The 12,264-nt window shown below is 52.9% G+C and overlaps 4 protein-coding genes across 4 annotated transcripts; 2 read left to right on the top strand and 2 right to left on the bottom strand.

Moving 5' to 3' along the window:
* Window positions 1–535: 535 nt before the first annotated feature.
* Z520_04780 (uncharacterized protein) lies at window positions 536–1,648 on the bottom strand (the record flags this gene model as incomplete). Its single annotated transcript, XM_016775284.1, has 1 exon — window positions 536–1,648. The coding sequence occupies one exon, from the start codon at window positions 1,646–1,648 to the stop codon at window positions 536–538; it is 1,113 nt and encodes a 370-aa protein (XP_016633327.1).
* Window positions 1,649–2,631: 983 nt separating this feature from the next.
* Z520_04779 (uncharacterized protein) lies at window positions 2,632–5,613 on the top strand (the record flags this gene model as incomplete). Its single annotated transcript, XM_016775283.1, has 2 exons — window positions 2,632–2,911; window positions 2,969–5,613. 2 exons carry the CDS (start codon window positions 2,632–2,634, stop codon window positions 5,611–5,613), a joined length of 2,925 nt encoding a protein of 974 aa, XP_016633326.1.
* A 713-nt stretch (window positions 5,614–6,326) lies between these two features.
* Z520_04778 (uncharacterized protein) lies at window positions 6,327–8,063 on the bottom strand (the record flags this gene model as incomplete). Its single annotated transcript, XM_016775282.1, has 1 exon — window positions 6,327–8,063. The coding sequence occupies one exon, from the start codon at window positions 8,061–8,063 to the stop codon at window positions 6,327–6,329; it is 1,737 nt and encodes a 578-aa protein (XP_016633325.1).
* A 2,500-nt stretch (window positions 8,064–10,563) lies between these two features.
* Z520_04777 (uncharacterized protein) lies at window positions 10,564–12,005 on the top strand (the record flags this gene model as incomplete). The annotated part of the gene is made up of 2 exons (XM_016775281.1): window positions 10,564–10,754; window positions 10,808–12,005. 2 exons carry the CDS (start codon window positions 10,564–10,566, stop codon window positions 12,003–12,005), a joined length of 1,389 nt encoding a protein of 462 aa, XP_016633324.1.
* Window positions 12,006–12,264: the final 259 nt, after the last annotated feature.

The raw sequence follows: 12,264 nt of genomic DNA, 5'->3' as shown, positions 1-12,264 counted from the left end.
CGTGTGCACCTGTTTAGCTCAAAGACTTGCAGCTTTCCGGGAGTTGGGGGGGGGGACCTCGAGGAAACGTACGGCATTTTTCATAGATGGCGCCCTGGGTGTCATGTCCATGTTTCTCACATCAACCCCTGCAATAATACAGGCGACAGCTTACTTTATGTGGTGGCTTGGGACAGCGAGCAATGACTACAAAGAACTTCTGCGAAACGTGGATGGATGGGCACTCGTGAAGAGTTTCAAAACGTTGTAATGTGTATCAATAATATTCTCGTGGGGATGGCATGATGTTGCCATCTTCTAGTACAAAATGGTATTATGATCGGCCGTCCAAATCTGCTCCCTTTTCGTTTCGGGAAGACACTTTCAGGGTATCCTGGATTTCCGTCACTGATCTTTTCTCCCTTGTGCACATAAATAGTGGTCCTCCAGCTTTGAGATACCCAATTTCCCAGCTATCTGCTAGTTGGCTACACAACAGACATGGGAAGTCAATGTGGTTAAAAAAATGTTTCCACATCAAAGTGCGTGGATGAGGCTATGTACCTTCGAGCTGATACTGCGAGTTTCTCGCGATCAGCGATTTATAATAATCCACCAAAACCTCCGGTTTCGGCACGATGCGCCACTCCATTCGGGTGAGAAATTCAAGCTCCAATAGCGCGAGCTCTTTCATGCTCACGCCGCCCACTCTGGCATAGGTCTTGTTAGTCCAAAACGAATCGCTCAGTCCTTTGCTCGCGACCGTGGCGCTCGTTATGAGGAATCGATGTACGGTGAGGGAGCTGATGGTGAATGCGGGATAGAGCGCGCAGAGGCGGTCGATGTAATAGACGACGCTGAGCAATATGGGTGGAGACAAGGTGGCGTGAGTGGTCAATCTTTGGAGGTAGTCCGGAACCGAAATACCTGGAGGAGCCCGTGAGTGGAAGCGGGTGAGCTGGCCTTCTCGGAGGGGGATGGCATCGTTGTAGCGGATGAGTTCCATCAGCATGGAGGATATTAACAAGACCAGATCCCGGGTGTTGCAGGTCTCATATCGCAGTGGCATTATCCGTGGTGGTGGGGCATCCGGGCGTGCCTTTTTCACAGGGGAGTGCTGTGTGTTCTGCGTCTCTTCAGATTCGACTCCATTTTCGCACACTTCTGGCTCAGCCGGGGGTTCAGGAGCCACTCTCTTGGTCGGGCCTGAACTCGAAGTGCTCTCCGGTTTGGAAGGACTAGTAGCTGTGCCATCACGTCGCTTCGCGGCCGATGGGAGGGGTGCCGTCTTGGCTGGTTGGTCCTCGCCTTCGGATAGTTGCAGGCCAGCAATTGTACTGGTCGGAGTCTGTTCAGCTTTCTGTTGGTTTGGAGGAGAATATTGGGTCGCAGCATCAACCATTTTCACGCGGGGTTGTGGCCGGGGGGAATATTTGTAGCGATCGAGAGATCGTGTACTGGGTATCCTGCGGGGCTTCTGGAAGTCCAGATCGTGGGAGGGAGGGCGTTTGCGGGTTTTGTTGGCCTGTTCTAAGGTGGCAGTTCGAGGATTAACAATTGTGATCGTCGAGTGATCATACTGCGATCGACTCGAGGAGGAGTATACGGCAACACCCGACTCGAGGGTGGTCGTCGGTGGGATATTAGGGGATGGGGATGTTGCTAGCATATTCAAAGAACCTCGACATCGGAAGGTGAACCCGGCGCTGAGAGCTGCTCATGGACGTAGGATGTGTCGCATCGGCTGGGTAGCAGAAGTCAGTGATGAGTGAGGCGACGGCGAGGATGCCGAGAACGGAGGAGGTGGCTGCAAGAGAGGATAGCTGGCGGGAGCGAGTGTCGAGGGGCGCATGAGGCGAAAGACAGGATCTTGAGGTGATTATACAACTTGATAATAAGATAGCAAGTCTAGTCCGGGGGGGACAGAACAAAGAAACAGGCAAACAAGGTGCATGTGTGCGAATTAATATAGCAAAAGTGCATTCTGCGCCATATGGGCCATGGGGGGATCAGCTCATGGATGATGAGAACCCAGCAAGAGATCGGCGCTGGCACGAGGCGACGCCAAAGAAGCGCATTTGTCCAGATTTTCCACAGCCCGACAAACCATCTCGGGGCAAGTGGTTAGGCGATGACTGGGGGCGCCAGGCTGCTAGTCCAACCCCCCGTGCCCCCCAATGATGGGTGCAGCTGCCCTAGAAAAGAGTGGACCGGTCTGACCAAGACTCGCTTTTCGTGCCGCAATGGTGCCGCCATAGCCATCGGGGCTAGGCGTCGCCGTCAGACTGAGTTTTTTATTTCTCTTTCATATTTGAGCCTCGAATGGTTTCTCACAATCCATCCGGAATATACAGCCGGCGATATATCACCAATACCATTGGTCTCATGGTGGACAAGGGCTGTCGCTACCCTTTCTCACTCTGGCCAGAAGTACTCGGTACCTCCTTACAACTCCTGCCAATCACGTCCCCAGTCTTCCTCCGCTGTCAGGAAACCTCATCCGATCCAGACATTTTCTCCCAGACTGCCACAACGTCCCCCACACCCACCCAGCGAGGCCAACCTTACAACGACACTGGTGACTCGCGTGGTTGACTGCAACTATACCGAGCACCCCGAGTCCTCCTTGTTCATGTCCTTCTTCTTCCTCGCATGGCATCGCTCAGGCTTGCAAGATCTGCTTTGCAGGATCTCACTGCCGCGGAGGGGTCTTCAGCCCAGTTGCAAGCCTTGAAAAGAATCAAATATGACCTCACTGGGCATGTCTCGCGCAAGGTCGAATACATCCAGAACGGCCTCCTCCCCCAGCTCGCAAAGATTCTGGCCGATGTTGCCACTCAGCAAACTGGCCTGGCTGCAGGCGACGCTCATCTCGAACACGAGGAGTTGTTGACCACCCAGGCTGCCCAGATCCTTTGTGTCATTGCCCACGGTCAGCGCACCCTGTCTCTCGCCTGCCTGATGTGATGCTAATCCTGCTGAACAACAGAGGGACCCTCCTTTGTACAACCGCTACTTGAAACTGATGTCTTGCAAAGACTGGTGTCTTTTCTTCTCCGACAGCTCTCTCCCAGAACCCGCCTAGCCATCCTCAAGTGTCTCAACGCCGTCGCCGATAATCTCCCTTCCGCGACTCCGGGCAGTTGGCCGCAAAGTTCAAAACTCGCCGATCTCCTGTACTCAAAGAAATACATACAATGCTTTGGAAACATAATCGGAAGTGCGAATGCAACCCTGGCGTCACAACAGGCTTGTGATTCTGTCTTGGCTCTTTTATGCAAAACCGTGACGCACGAGGCTCAGAAACGTGCATTGAGCGAGACGGGGGTCTTGACGTTACTTTCGACCCGGTTGGCATCATTTGTGGTCGCTGAAGGGCTCGTGCCTCCCGGCCTAGAGGCTTTTTTCGACGGCGATGGTAGTATCCCAACTGCTCTTCCGGAGCCAGCCCCGCCGTGTGCCCACCTTTCCCCAGTTCTAGAGGCGCTATGCGTGTTGGTAGAGGGCTCCAAATCACGGACGAGGGCATTCTTAACAGATCCTACTATCAAGGCTGTACTCCCTGACCTTAAAGACGACTTCTCACCGTCGGATATCCGAAGGGCGCCGTGGGGAGCCAACTATCTTTCAGGCGCTGCAGTCCCGCGCTCACGGCTGCATGGGCCTTTCGACTCTCTTCTCCCAATCGCACCAATATCCGAAAAGGCCAATGCTGCCCAGCCAGGCTTTCCTCCACTTAGCTCAGTCACGGCTATGCCCAAGCGCCGACCATCCTTTCTCCCAACAGCGACCGGAGTTCCAAACCTGAGCTTGAATAATCAAGACGCTGCAGAGGATGTTGAAGAGAGCGCCATCATTTCGTGGCTATTATACATCGTCCGGGACTCGCGTGGAAGACGCCGTCTTCTGGCGGCAAGATTACTGGTCAACCTTCACAGCCTGCATTTCGTCAAAAAGGATCGCGGATCGTCCTTTTCGTCCTTGTTGGTACCGCTCTTGACGCGGATGCTGGATCCAGATCTAGCGCAAATCGACGCATCATATCAGCCCAACGGGACGTATCTTTGTTCTGGCATGCATTACGCGCGGGCCGTCCCCGCAGTACTAGCTGCGCTTATAATGGACGATCGCGAGATGCAGAAAGTGGCTGTCGAGGGCAAGGCCATTGTCAATCTGTCAATCGGTTTGAAAATGACCTTTGAAGCGCCTTCGGGTCGCAAGTCATCGCCCTGGCGTCCACACAAATCGGACAAGATGGAGACCGACTCAATAACGCTCGGTACAAGCATCGGTCCCGGGGGGCCAACCTGGACAGCCAGGAGGGAAATGCAATATCGAGAAGGTTGTTTGCAAGCACTAGCAGCTATTGCTCCATTTGAGGAGGACTACCGCGAGCAAATTTGCAACGAGAGTGTCTTGCCATACATCATTCAGGCTTTGGAGCCTTGTGGGACTCAAGATGACTCGAAACAGGAAATTGAGATGGCGGGAAATTCAGCTTCCGTAATATTGGCCGCATGCGCAGCTGTAAGAGCAGTAGGAAGGTCTGTTCGGGCGCTGCGCACGAAGCTCATCGAGGCGGAGGTTGCCAAACCGATCCTCAAGCTGATGAATTCGACGAATCCAGAGCTGAGAATCGCGGCCACGAAGGTTCTCACCAACTTGGCCATGGACTTCAGCGCAGTCAAAGAGAGCGTGGGCGAATCGACGGTAGTCAAGAAGTTGTGCGAGCAGGCCCATTCGGCAAGCGCTCGCCTTCGGCATGAGTCGTTGTGGGCTCTTAAACAACTTGTGCTCCACGCCAAAAAGAAGCTCAAGCAGGAGGTCGTGGACGAATTGGGTTGCAGCTGGATCAAGCTGCTAATCAAGACGGATCCCATCGACATCCCGGAGGGCGAAGTGATTGGACTTGTGGAGAGAGACTACCCTCCGATCACAACATACAGGCGTTCTGCCGCCTCGGTGGACAACCCCTCAGACGTCCTCATGGGGGAAGGCTCAGAGCAGGATGACGAGAATGAGGAACACGCGAGTGGAGCTTCCGAGACGACATCCCAGCACACCGGTGGATTCGACACCAAGCACAGCGTGGACGATGACATTCAGATCCAAGCACAGCTGCTGGATCTGCTTCGAAACCTTTTCTGCGGCGACAATGCTTCCGATCTGGTTAGGTATGTCATTGACGAAATGGGGCAGGACGACTTTTTTCGGATCATGCTCGATCGACTACGGCCACGCACGCTGGCTGGGCCTACGCGGAAGGAGAACTACACAACACCACCGCCGAATACAATCGTTGCGAAAGTTCTGTATGTCTTGGTACATATTGCGGCTTGCGATCCCAAGTGGCGGAACGTGATCGCCTCCCAACACGCACTGCTCAAGCAAATCCTGACCTTCTGCAACCACGCAGACCGAGAGATTCGGTCAACGTGCTGTTGGATCGCCATCAACTTGACGTACGAGGACGACGCGAACGATCGGGCGGGATGCAGGCACCGAGCCATCGAGTTGCAAAAGGTCGGCTTCGTCTCGCATCTGAGGAAGATGGAAACAGATCTCGATCTGGATGTGCGAGAGCGAGCAAAGACGGCGCTGCACCTGATGACGAACCTGAAGTTGATAGCCTAGAAGCCGCGTGCATCCTGACAGTAAGAAACATGGGTATGTGTAGCACCATGAAGATGTCTGGCCAGCGGTCTGGGGTGAATTCTATCAGCATATTGTCCTTGTTCCGCACGGGAAGTATAACTCGTCTACACACCAGCTTGGCATTGGGTCACTCGAGCATTCAAGGAGCTGATCCGGAATGTGATCTCAAGGCCAACCTAGGTAGGGATTCCCGCAATCAATACCCCTCAGACTTCTCGCTGAGTGTAAAACTGTCCTCAATTCCATATGGAAGCCGTCTTTGTAGTTGGGGGCGTCGTGCTGGATTTGATTGGCAGCGGTTCAGCACGCGCAGACAGACAAACTCTGATGAAAGGAGCGTGAGGCCCGTCGGTCCTCCCGACACAGCTCGACATTGATCTGTCATCGAGTAGTCATTCACACGTTCTCAAAGCCAAGAGAAAATAGTCCGGTGGCAGTAGGAACGACGTATCGTGTGTGTGACCCGCTCTCTGAACGGCGACTGACTTGCTCCTTCTGTTGCTGTTGACCATGGCCTAGCCGTCGTATTGGGCATGATAGCTGCGTCGACGCTTGGACATGATACTAAGACAGCTTCGTATCCTTCGTGGCTGGAATAGCCATGATGAAGGTCAGTCTGCGAGGCGACATGTGCCTTGGTCCGGATGTGACTCTGCAAAAGCTTTTGGTATTACCAACAGCGCGCAGACTTCTCAAGTTTCTGGGCTTTTATACATGGAGACGACTCGCTCGAACCACGTAGACCCGCTCGGGTAGGCCCAGTTGGAATAGAGGAACGAATGGAAAATGCGTCGGTAATCCTTCCAGCTGGATGACGTGTTCCAGCCTTTCTCCTTGGAGAGATTGACATGTTCGGCGAGGCGGCGCCGAAACCAAGTGTCTTTTGGCGACGTGCCCTTCCGTTCTTCTTCAAATGCGCCTAAGAAGTAAAGCCACGCGTGCGCCTCGCTGTACTTCTGCTGTTCTTCTTCGGTGGCAACAATTGAGATCTGCTGCATTACCGCTCTCAGATGCCGTATGATCTCCGGTGACGAGTCTCGAATGTCTTGGCCATTGATTTTGGTCTCGTGGCCCAGGACGCGATGATAGAATAGTAACCCCAAGGCCAGTCCAATCTGTGTCAGACGCTGACCAGGTGCAAGAACTTGCTGCGCTTCTGTATGATGTTGCGATGAATGTCTACCACCTCGAAGATCAAAATAGATTTTGAGAAGTTTCGACATGGTGTACTCGCTCTGAGTGGCGAACCAAGCGAATGCAAGCTGTCTCTGCTCGTGTGGACCCCATGCTGCGTCGGGCACTTGCGATCCGTCCTCACAGTACGCGGCCTGGTGGAGCGAGTTGATGAATATCTCTCGTAGTTCAGGTAATTCGATTGTAGGGTTGATATTGACGTAGAGGGCCTCGGGAACAGGAGGCAGTATATATTCGGCCATGGTCCATATAGGCTGAACAATCGTCCGATACCAGTCTGGATCGAAATGGGTACGACGCATGAACTTTGTAGCATCATCACAGTCAGCATTGATAGCTTGTATGATGGTCAAGTGGTCAACGACACCATCATTAAAACCTTGCATAATGCTTTGAGCCAGGACCTTGCCGTGCACTGCCACCGAATTTCTGTTCTCGGAGAAGACGGCAGCGCGGAACAGCCAGAAGACGTGGTAAATGAGGCTTGGGTCTCGGAGCAGGGCATTTTTGCTGTCGGTACTGGGTAACTTGTCTAAAGATTGTCGCAGTAAGTGCGAGCTCTTAGTGGTATAGATTAGAGCTTCGCGGCTGATTTTGAGTCGGTTTGACTCAGGCATCAGAGGGGCCATGTTGCTGAGGAAGCTCGCAATACAGGCCATCGCATGCCCTTCAGAATGCAAGCTGCTTGCTGCGGTCCCCCAGTCTTGTTGTGCAGTCTGAGCGGGTAGCCAGGTGCTATCTTGGAGCACGTTGATCGGGCCATGCGAAGTGCCATAGAGGCGACGGAAGAAGGTACTGTAGTATATGCTTGGGTATAGCGCCTCTCGCATGAAAGTCAAACATTGGTTCACAAGTGGCGTGATGACGATCGGTAGCATGGTAAAGGGATCGGAGTTGCCATTGAGGACCAGCGGCGAAGGGGGCGTCAATGGTTCTTCTTCGTCGGATGAACGAGAACTCTCAGAGCTGGATGATTTGGAGCTCACGCTCGAACTACTTGCACGGTCTGGCTTTGGGACGTTCAGTCTGTAAAGAGCTTGTGTCTTTGGGGGTGAATACTGGGGAGCGTATTTTGGAGGCTGTTTCTTGTGTACTGTCTTGCTGGCTCCCTGCGCCGACTTAAGGTGCCCAATTCGAGCAGCATGTGCGCGTCGTTCTTTGGCACTCAAGCCAGCACCCTGTCCGTCCTTGTCTGGCCCCTCGTGGAAGACAATCTTGAGAGTAGCCGATGCCATGGCGGGCTCAAATATCTCTTGGACGGAAAATCAGTGTTCAAAGTTTATGGATGCATACATAACTTTCAATCCCAGGTTTTCCATTCTTACCTAGGTAGGTAGGTGTCTACCATCGGTCAGGAGGGGCTCGGTCGGCGAGGCACGAGGGAGGCCTGACCAACGCGATAATGTAATCCACTGGGCACTTTCCAAATCAGACCGTGCAGGCTAACGAGGCTAAAGAGCGCCGCTGTATGAGGGCCAGATTCCGGGGAGGAATTGCGCCAATTATGTAGCCGGAGCGAATACCTCGTAGGTATTGATTGACTCGGGCGAGCCGGCAGAACAGGGATGAGGGACGGGGGGGAGGGGACGAGAGATGGTGATGGTGATGGCGATGGTCTTGGACTGTTCATGTTGGTGCCTTCGACTGGCCTGGGCCTCCTAAAGCAAGTGCGCCCTGGGCTGATCTTCACTGGCTGAGGATGATGATGGAAGCAGCAGCTAAAGAAAAGTGCGCAAATGCCTGGCCGGGTTCTATGGTCACTTCCACAGTCCCTTTATACTGGATCACGATAGGAGAGGCCATTGGACGTCGAGCAGAACGGACTCCTATACCACGTGCGAGCTACAATCTTTGAGCGTGTTGAAGGTCACATCTAAAGAATGACGCGAAGGGGAGAATGAGGACAGGACCGTGGTAGCCAGTGTGTGAACAGCAAATGCCTATTGAGGTCAAGTTCGATGGCTTTCGGAATCCCGGCGCTCTGGTAACCGACCCCAAGCAGAGCCCAAGCAGAGCTCAAGCACATCTACGAGGTACCTAGGTAGATACCCGGTACTCGGTAGTCGGGGGTTGTATGAAGTACGAACAATCTTAGGCCTTGAAAGGCGAATCAAACGGATAGATATAGTATCTAGATCCCTTTTCGGCAGAATAGCCAATTTATAGCTTATAGGAGGAAGAGATGGGTATTGAAGAATTCCGGTATAGCAGAGGCAGTAGAAGACCTCTTAATAGGGTGCTTCCATGGCTCTCTTCTAATTGGTCGAAGCTGTAATGCCAAGACTCGACTCTACGATCACGTGGCAGTTCCTCTACAGGCTGCGCAGGGAATCAAGGTCGGCCAATCAATCATAATAACATTCGCCGACGGCCATGCCAACCGAGGTCACTTCATTGCAGGCGCCGCTGTGTTGACAAGTCGCTCCCCGCTGTCTGCTCACAACAATCACAAGACACGCCACTTCCCTCTGACAATCAACGACGGTACCTATCAAGGTATTCTCCCACATCATCATGACACCGTCAAACAGAAACTATTCCCGGTCAACCCTGCGAAAGATAGTCAAGGCTCATTCCAGAAAGAGAGTCGCTACTGATGTCGATCCTTTGGTTTACCTCAACTACATCCTATTCATAGAGGAGTCCGTCCAACACTGTACCTCTTTTGACAGTCAATTCACTGACATCAGGGCTTATGTAGGCTCATGCAGACTGCGACTCACAAAGCGCGTTCGGAGAGGAATAAAACTATTACGGCAAAGGACATCAGGAAAGCTACCATAGTACGTTCAGGTGTTGTGAAGGGCGAAGAGTACGAGGCACATACTGATTGTTATGGTAGACAACTTTACGGCGATTCAAGGGCTGAACCATCTAAGATTTGGGATAACAGCAAAACCATGCCGTGATCCAACATACAGCCACGAGCTCCTACCCTCACATCACCATTTGATCTAGAGGACACGTCCTACCCAAGAACTTCCGTGCAAGAACAAGCTGCAAGGGCTTGAATGAAGCCACAAAGGGTTCAGAAGCAAAACAAAAGACAAGCCGAGCCACACTGATGGAATTGATCTTGTCTGAAGGAGGCACAGAAGCAATGCGGTGCAACGAAACTCTTCAAGATCCTTGCCTGCCGCAAACACCGTTAGAGGATACCGTCACACTGTTGGACGCCCTGTGATCTGGGCAGGATAGTGGCACGTTTGCCTGCGCTTTTGATGCTACTTCCATCCGAGTTGCGATGAGTCTGGGGCGGCGGACGACGCTTAGCTTGGAGGCTGATGAGTCACTCTGTGGGATTGGATACCCAGATAGTCACGATTGAAAGACATGGACACCTTAATACCATGTACAGAGCACTTCTAAACTGTAGCCTTGTCTTGTAGAAGAAGATTCTGGAGCCTCGTGAAAGGGCGGCCTGGTCAATGGTTTGGACTGTTGCTTGGCGACTCTGGGACTATTTGATTTGATTTCGTTTTTGTCAAGAGCCTCACGCGAGCACGTTGCAACAACCATCCAAATCTTCTTTTCCTCTTGACTGCAGCTTCATCGCTCCATTCAAGCTTGTACCGTAACCTCACTTCCTTTCAAAACACTATCTAACACTTACGCTTCCTCCATCCCACTTACACTCCCCCCACAAACAGCAGCCACTTGTGTAAACCCAGGCATTGCTTCCTCCAGTCCCGCACTTACTCTCGAAACCAATAATCCTGCCCTTGTCTGATCAACATGTCGACTGCTGGCACTGTTCCGGTCGAGTCCAAGACTGCAAAGAAGCGCAAAGCCAAAGCTGAAGCTGCGGCTGCTAACGGTGATGCCGTGACTCCGACCGTCGAAACTGCTCCTGCTCCCGAAACCCATCCTACTACGAATGGTGTCGATTCCCATGCGGAGAGCCCGTTCATCAAAGAACTGACAAAGTAGCTCATCTCCAATTCACAAGATGATGCAAAGACTGACCATGCTTAATCAGGAATATCCGCAACCTGCACAAGAAGATTGCTGCTTCCGCCAAAGCTGACGCCGTCATAAGTGAAAATCCCAATGTCTCCCTCGACGATCTTGTTGCACAGAAGAAGCTCAACGCCGATCAAAAGAACCAGATTCTGAAAAAGCCTGGCCTCCAGAATCAGGTCGCCCAACTCGAAGAACAGCTCTCCCACTTCCGCGCTTTCGCTCAGGAACTTGAAGAAAAGGCCGCCAAAGAGAAGTCAAAGTTGATCGAAGCACACGAGGCCGAGATTGCAACTGTAAAGGAGAAGGCGCTGCAAGAGATCGAAGATATCAAAACAAAGGCTGTTGAAGATGGCCTACGAGTCATCACACACTTTTTGCACACGGCCGCGTCAAAGCGTCAGTCCGAAGAGGCAGATACCGAAGAGGGTCGTGCTTTTGAAGGCGCTCTCCTCCTGGTCTATCAAGGGAACGAGTCTTCACTTTCGACACTGCAGAGTCTCATCTATGGTACAGACGAGAAAGTCCCAGACGTCCATGGTGAACCACTCGACTTCACTTTCGCACAGATCAAAGAGTCTGCCTTGCAGAGTGCCCCAGATGCGGTGCAAAGCACGGAACCAGAAGTTGCAGAGGTGGTCGAGGAAAAAGAAGCTACAACCGCTGCAGCAGAATTAGGAATTGACAACACGGTGGCCAATGCTGGTCTGACTGAACTTGCCGATGCTACTGCTATCCAGACTGACGAGACCGTCAATGAAATTGCTGAGCCTGAGGTTACTCCCTCTATCCCAGAACAGATCACAACTGGAGAAGAAGCCGCAAATGCGGTCGCTGAGGCATGGGACCCGCAGGCATCCATGGTGACCGATACCAGCGCTGCCAACGAAGAATGGGTCCAAGTGCCTCGTGTTCCTGCAGAGACTGAGACGGGTCTTGCAGCTACTCCTGCCGCAATCCAATCCAACAGCTGGGCCGAAGAAGTGGGCGCTGCTGCCATCACTGCCGAGGAAAAGCCTGCTCAGGAGAACGATGGATTTGAGCAAGTGCGCCGTGAACGGGGCCGGGGCCGGGGCGGACGCGGTGGACGCGGCGAGTTTAGAGGACGCGGTCGCGGAGGGCGAGGAGATGGTCATCGTGGCGGCGGTGGTCGAGGAGGACCGAGAGGCGGTCGCGGCGGCGGCGGAGGTGCATCCCGAGGCGAGAACAAGAGCTAGATATCTTGTCGATTCTACTCCTTGCTTCAAATTGTGTGAGACACAAGGGCTTGCGTCGGCAGATCCTACACGGGGTTGCCGGACCTTTGCATTTCTCAAATCTCATGGCCAGCATTGTTTTCCCTTTTCGATTCAGGGGGTGGGGGAGGGTATGGGTGAAATTGGCGTCCACCGTCTCTTGACCATCCAGCGATATCGATTCCAGCATTGCATGAAGCGTTTGAAACATGGAAAAGCAAATGATGTCCCAGAGGTATGG

This window comes from Fonsecaea multimorphosa (genome assembly GCF_000836435.1).
Source record: "Fonsecaea multimorphosa CBS 102226 unplaced genomic scaffold supercont1.8, whole genome shotgun sequence".
In the NCBI taxonomy this organism is placed as follows: domain Eukaryota; kingdom Fungi; phylum Ascomycota; class Eurotiomycetes; order Chaetothyriales; family Herpotrichiellaceae; genus Fonsecaea; species Fonsecaea multimorphosa.
The sequence above is the reverse complement of the archived record's forward strand: the minus strand, read 5'-3'. Positions and strand labels throughout refer to the sequence as shown.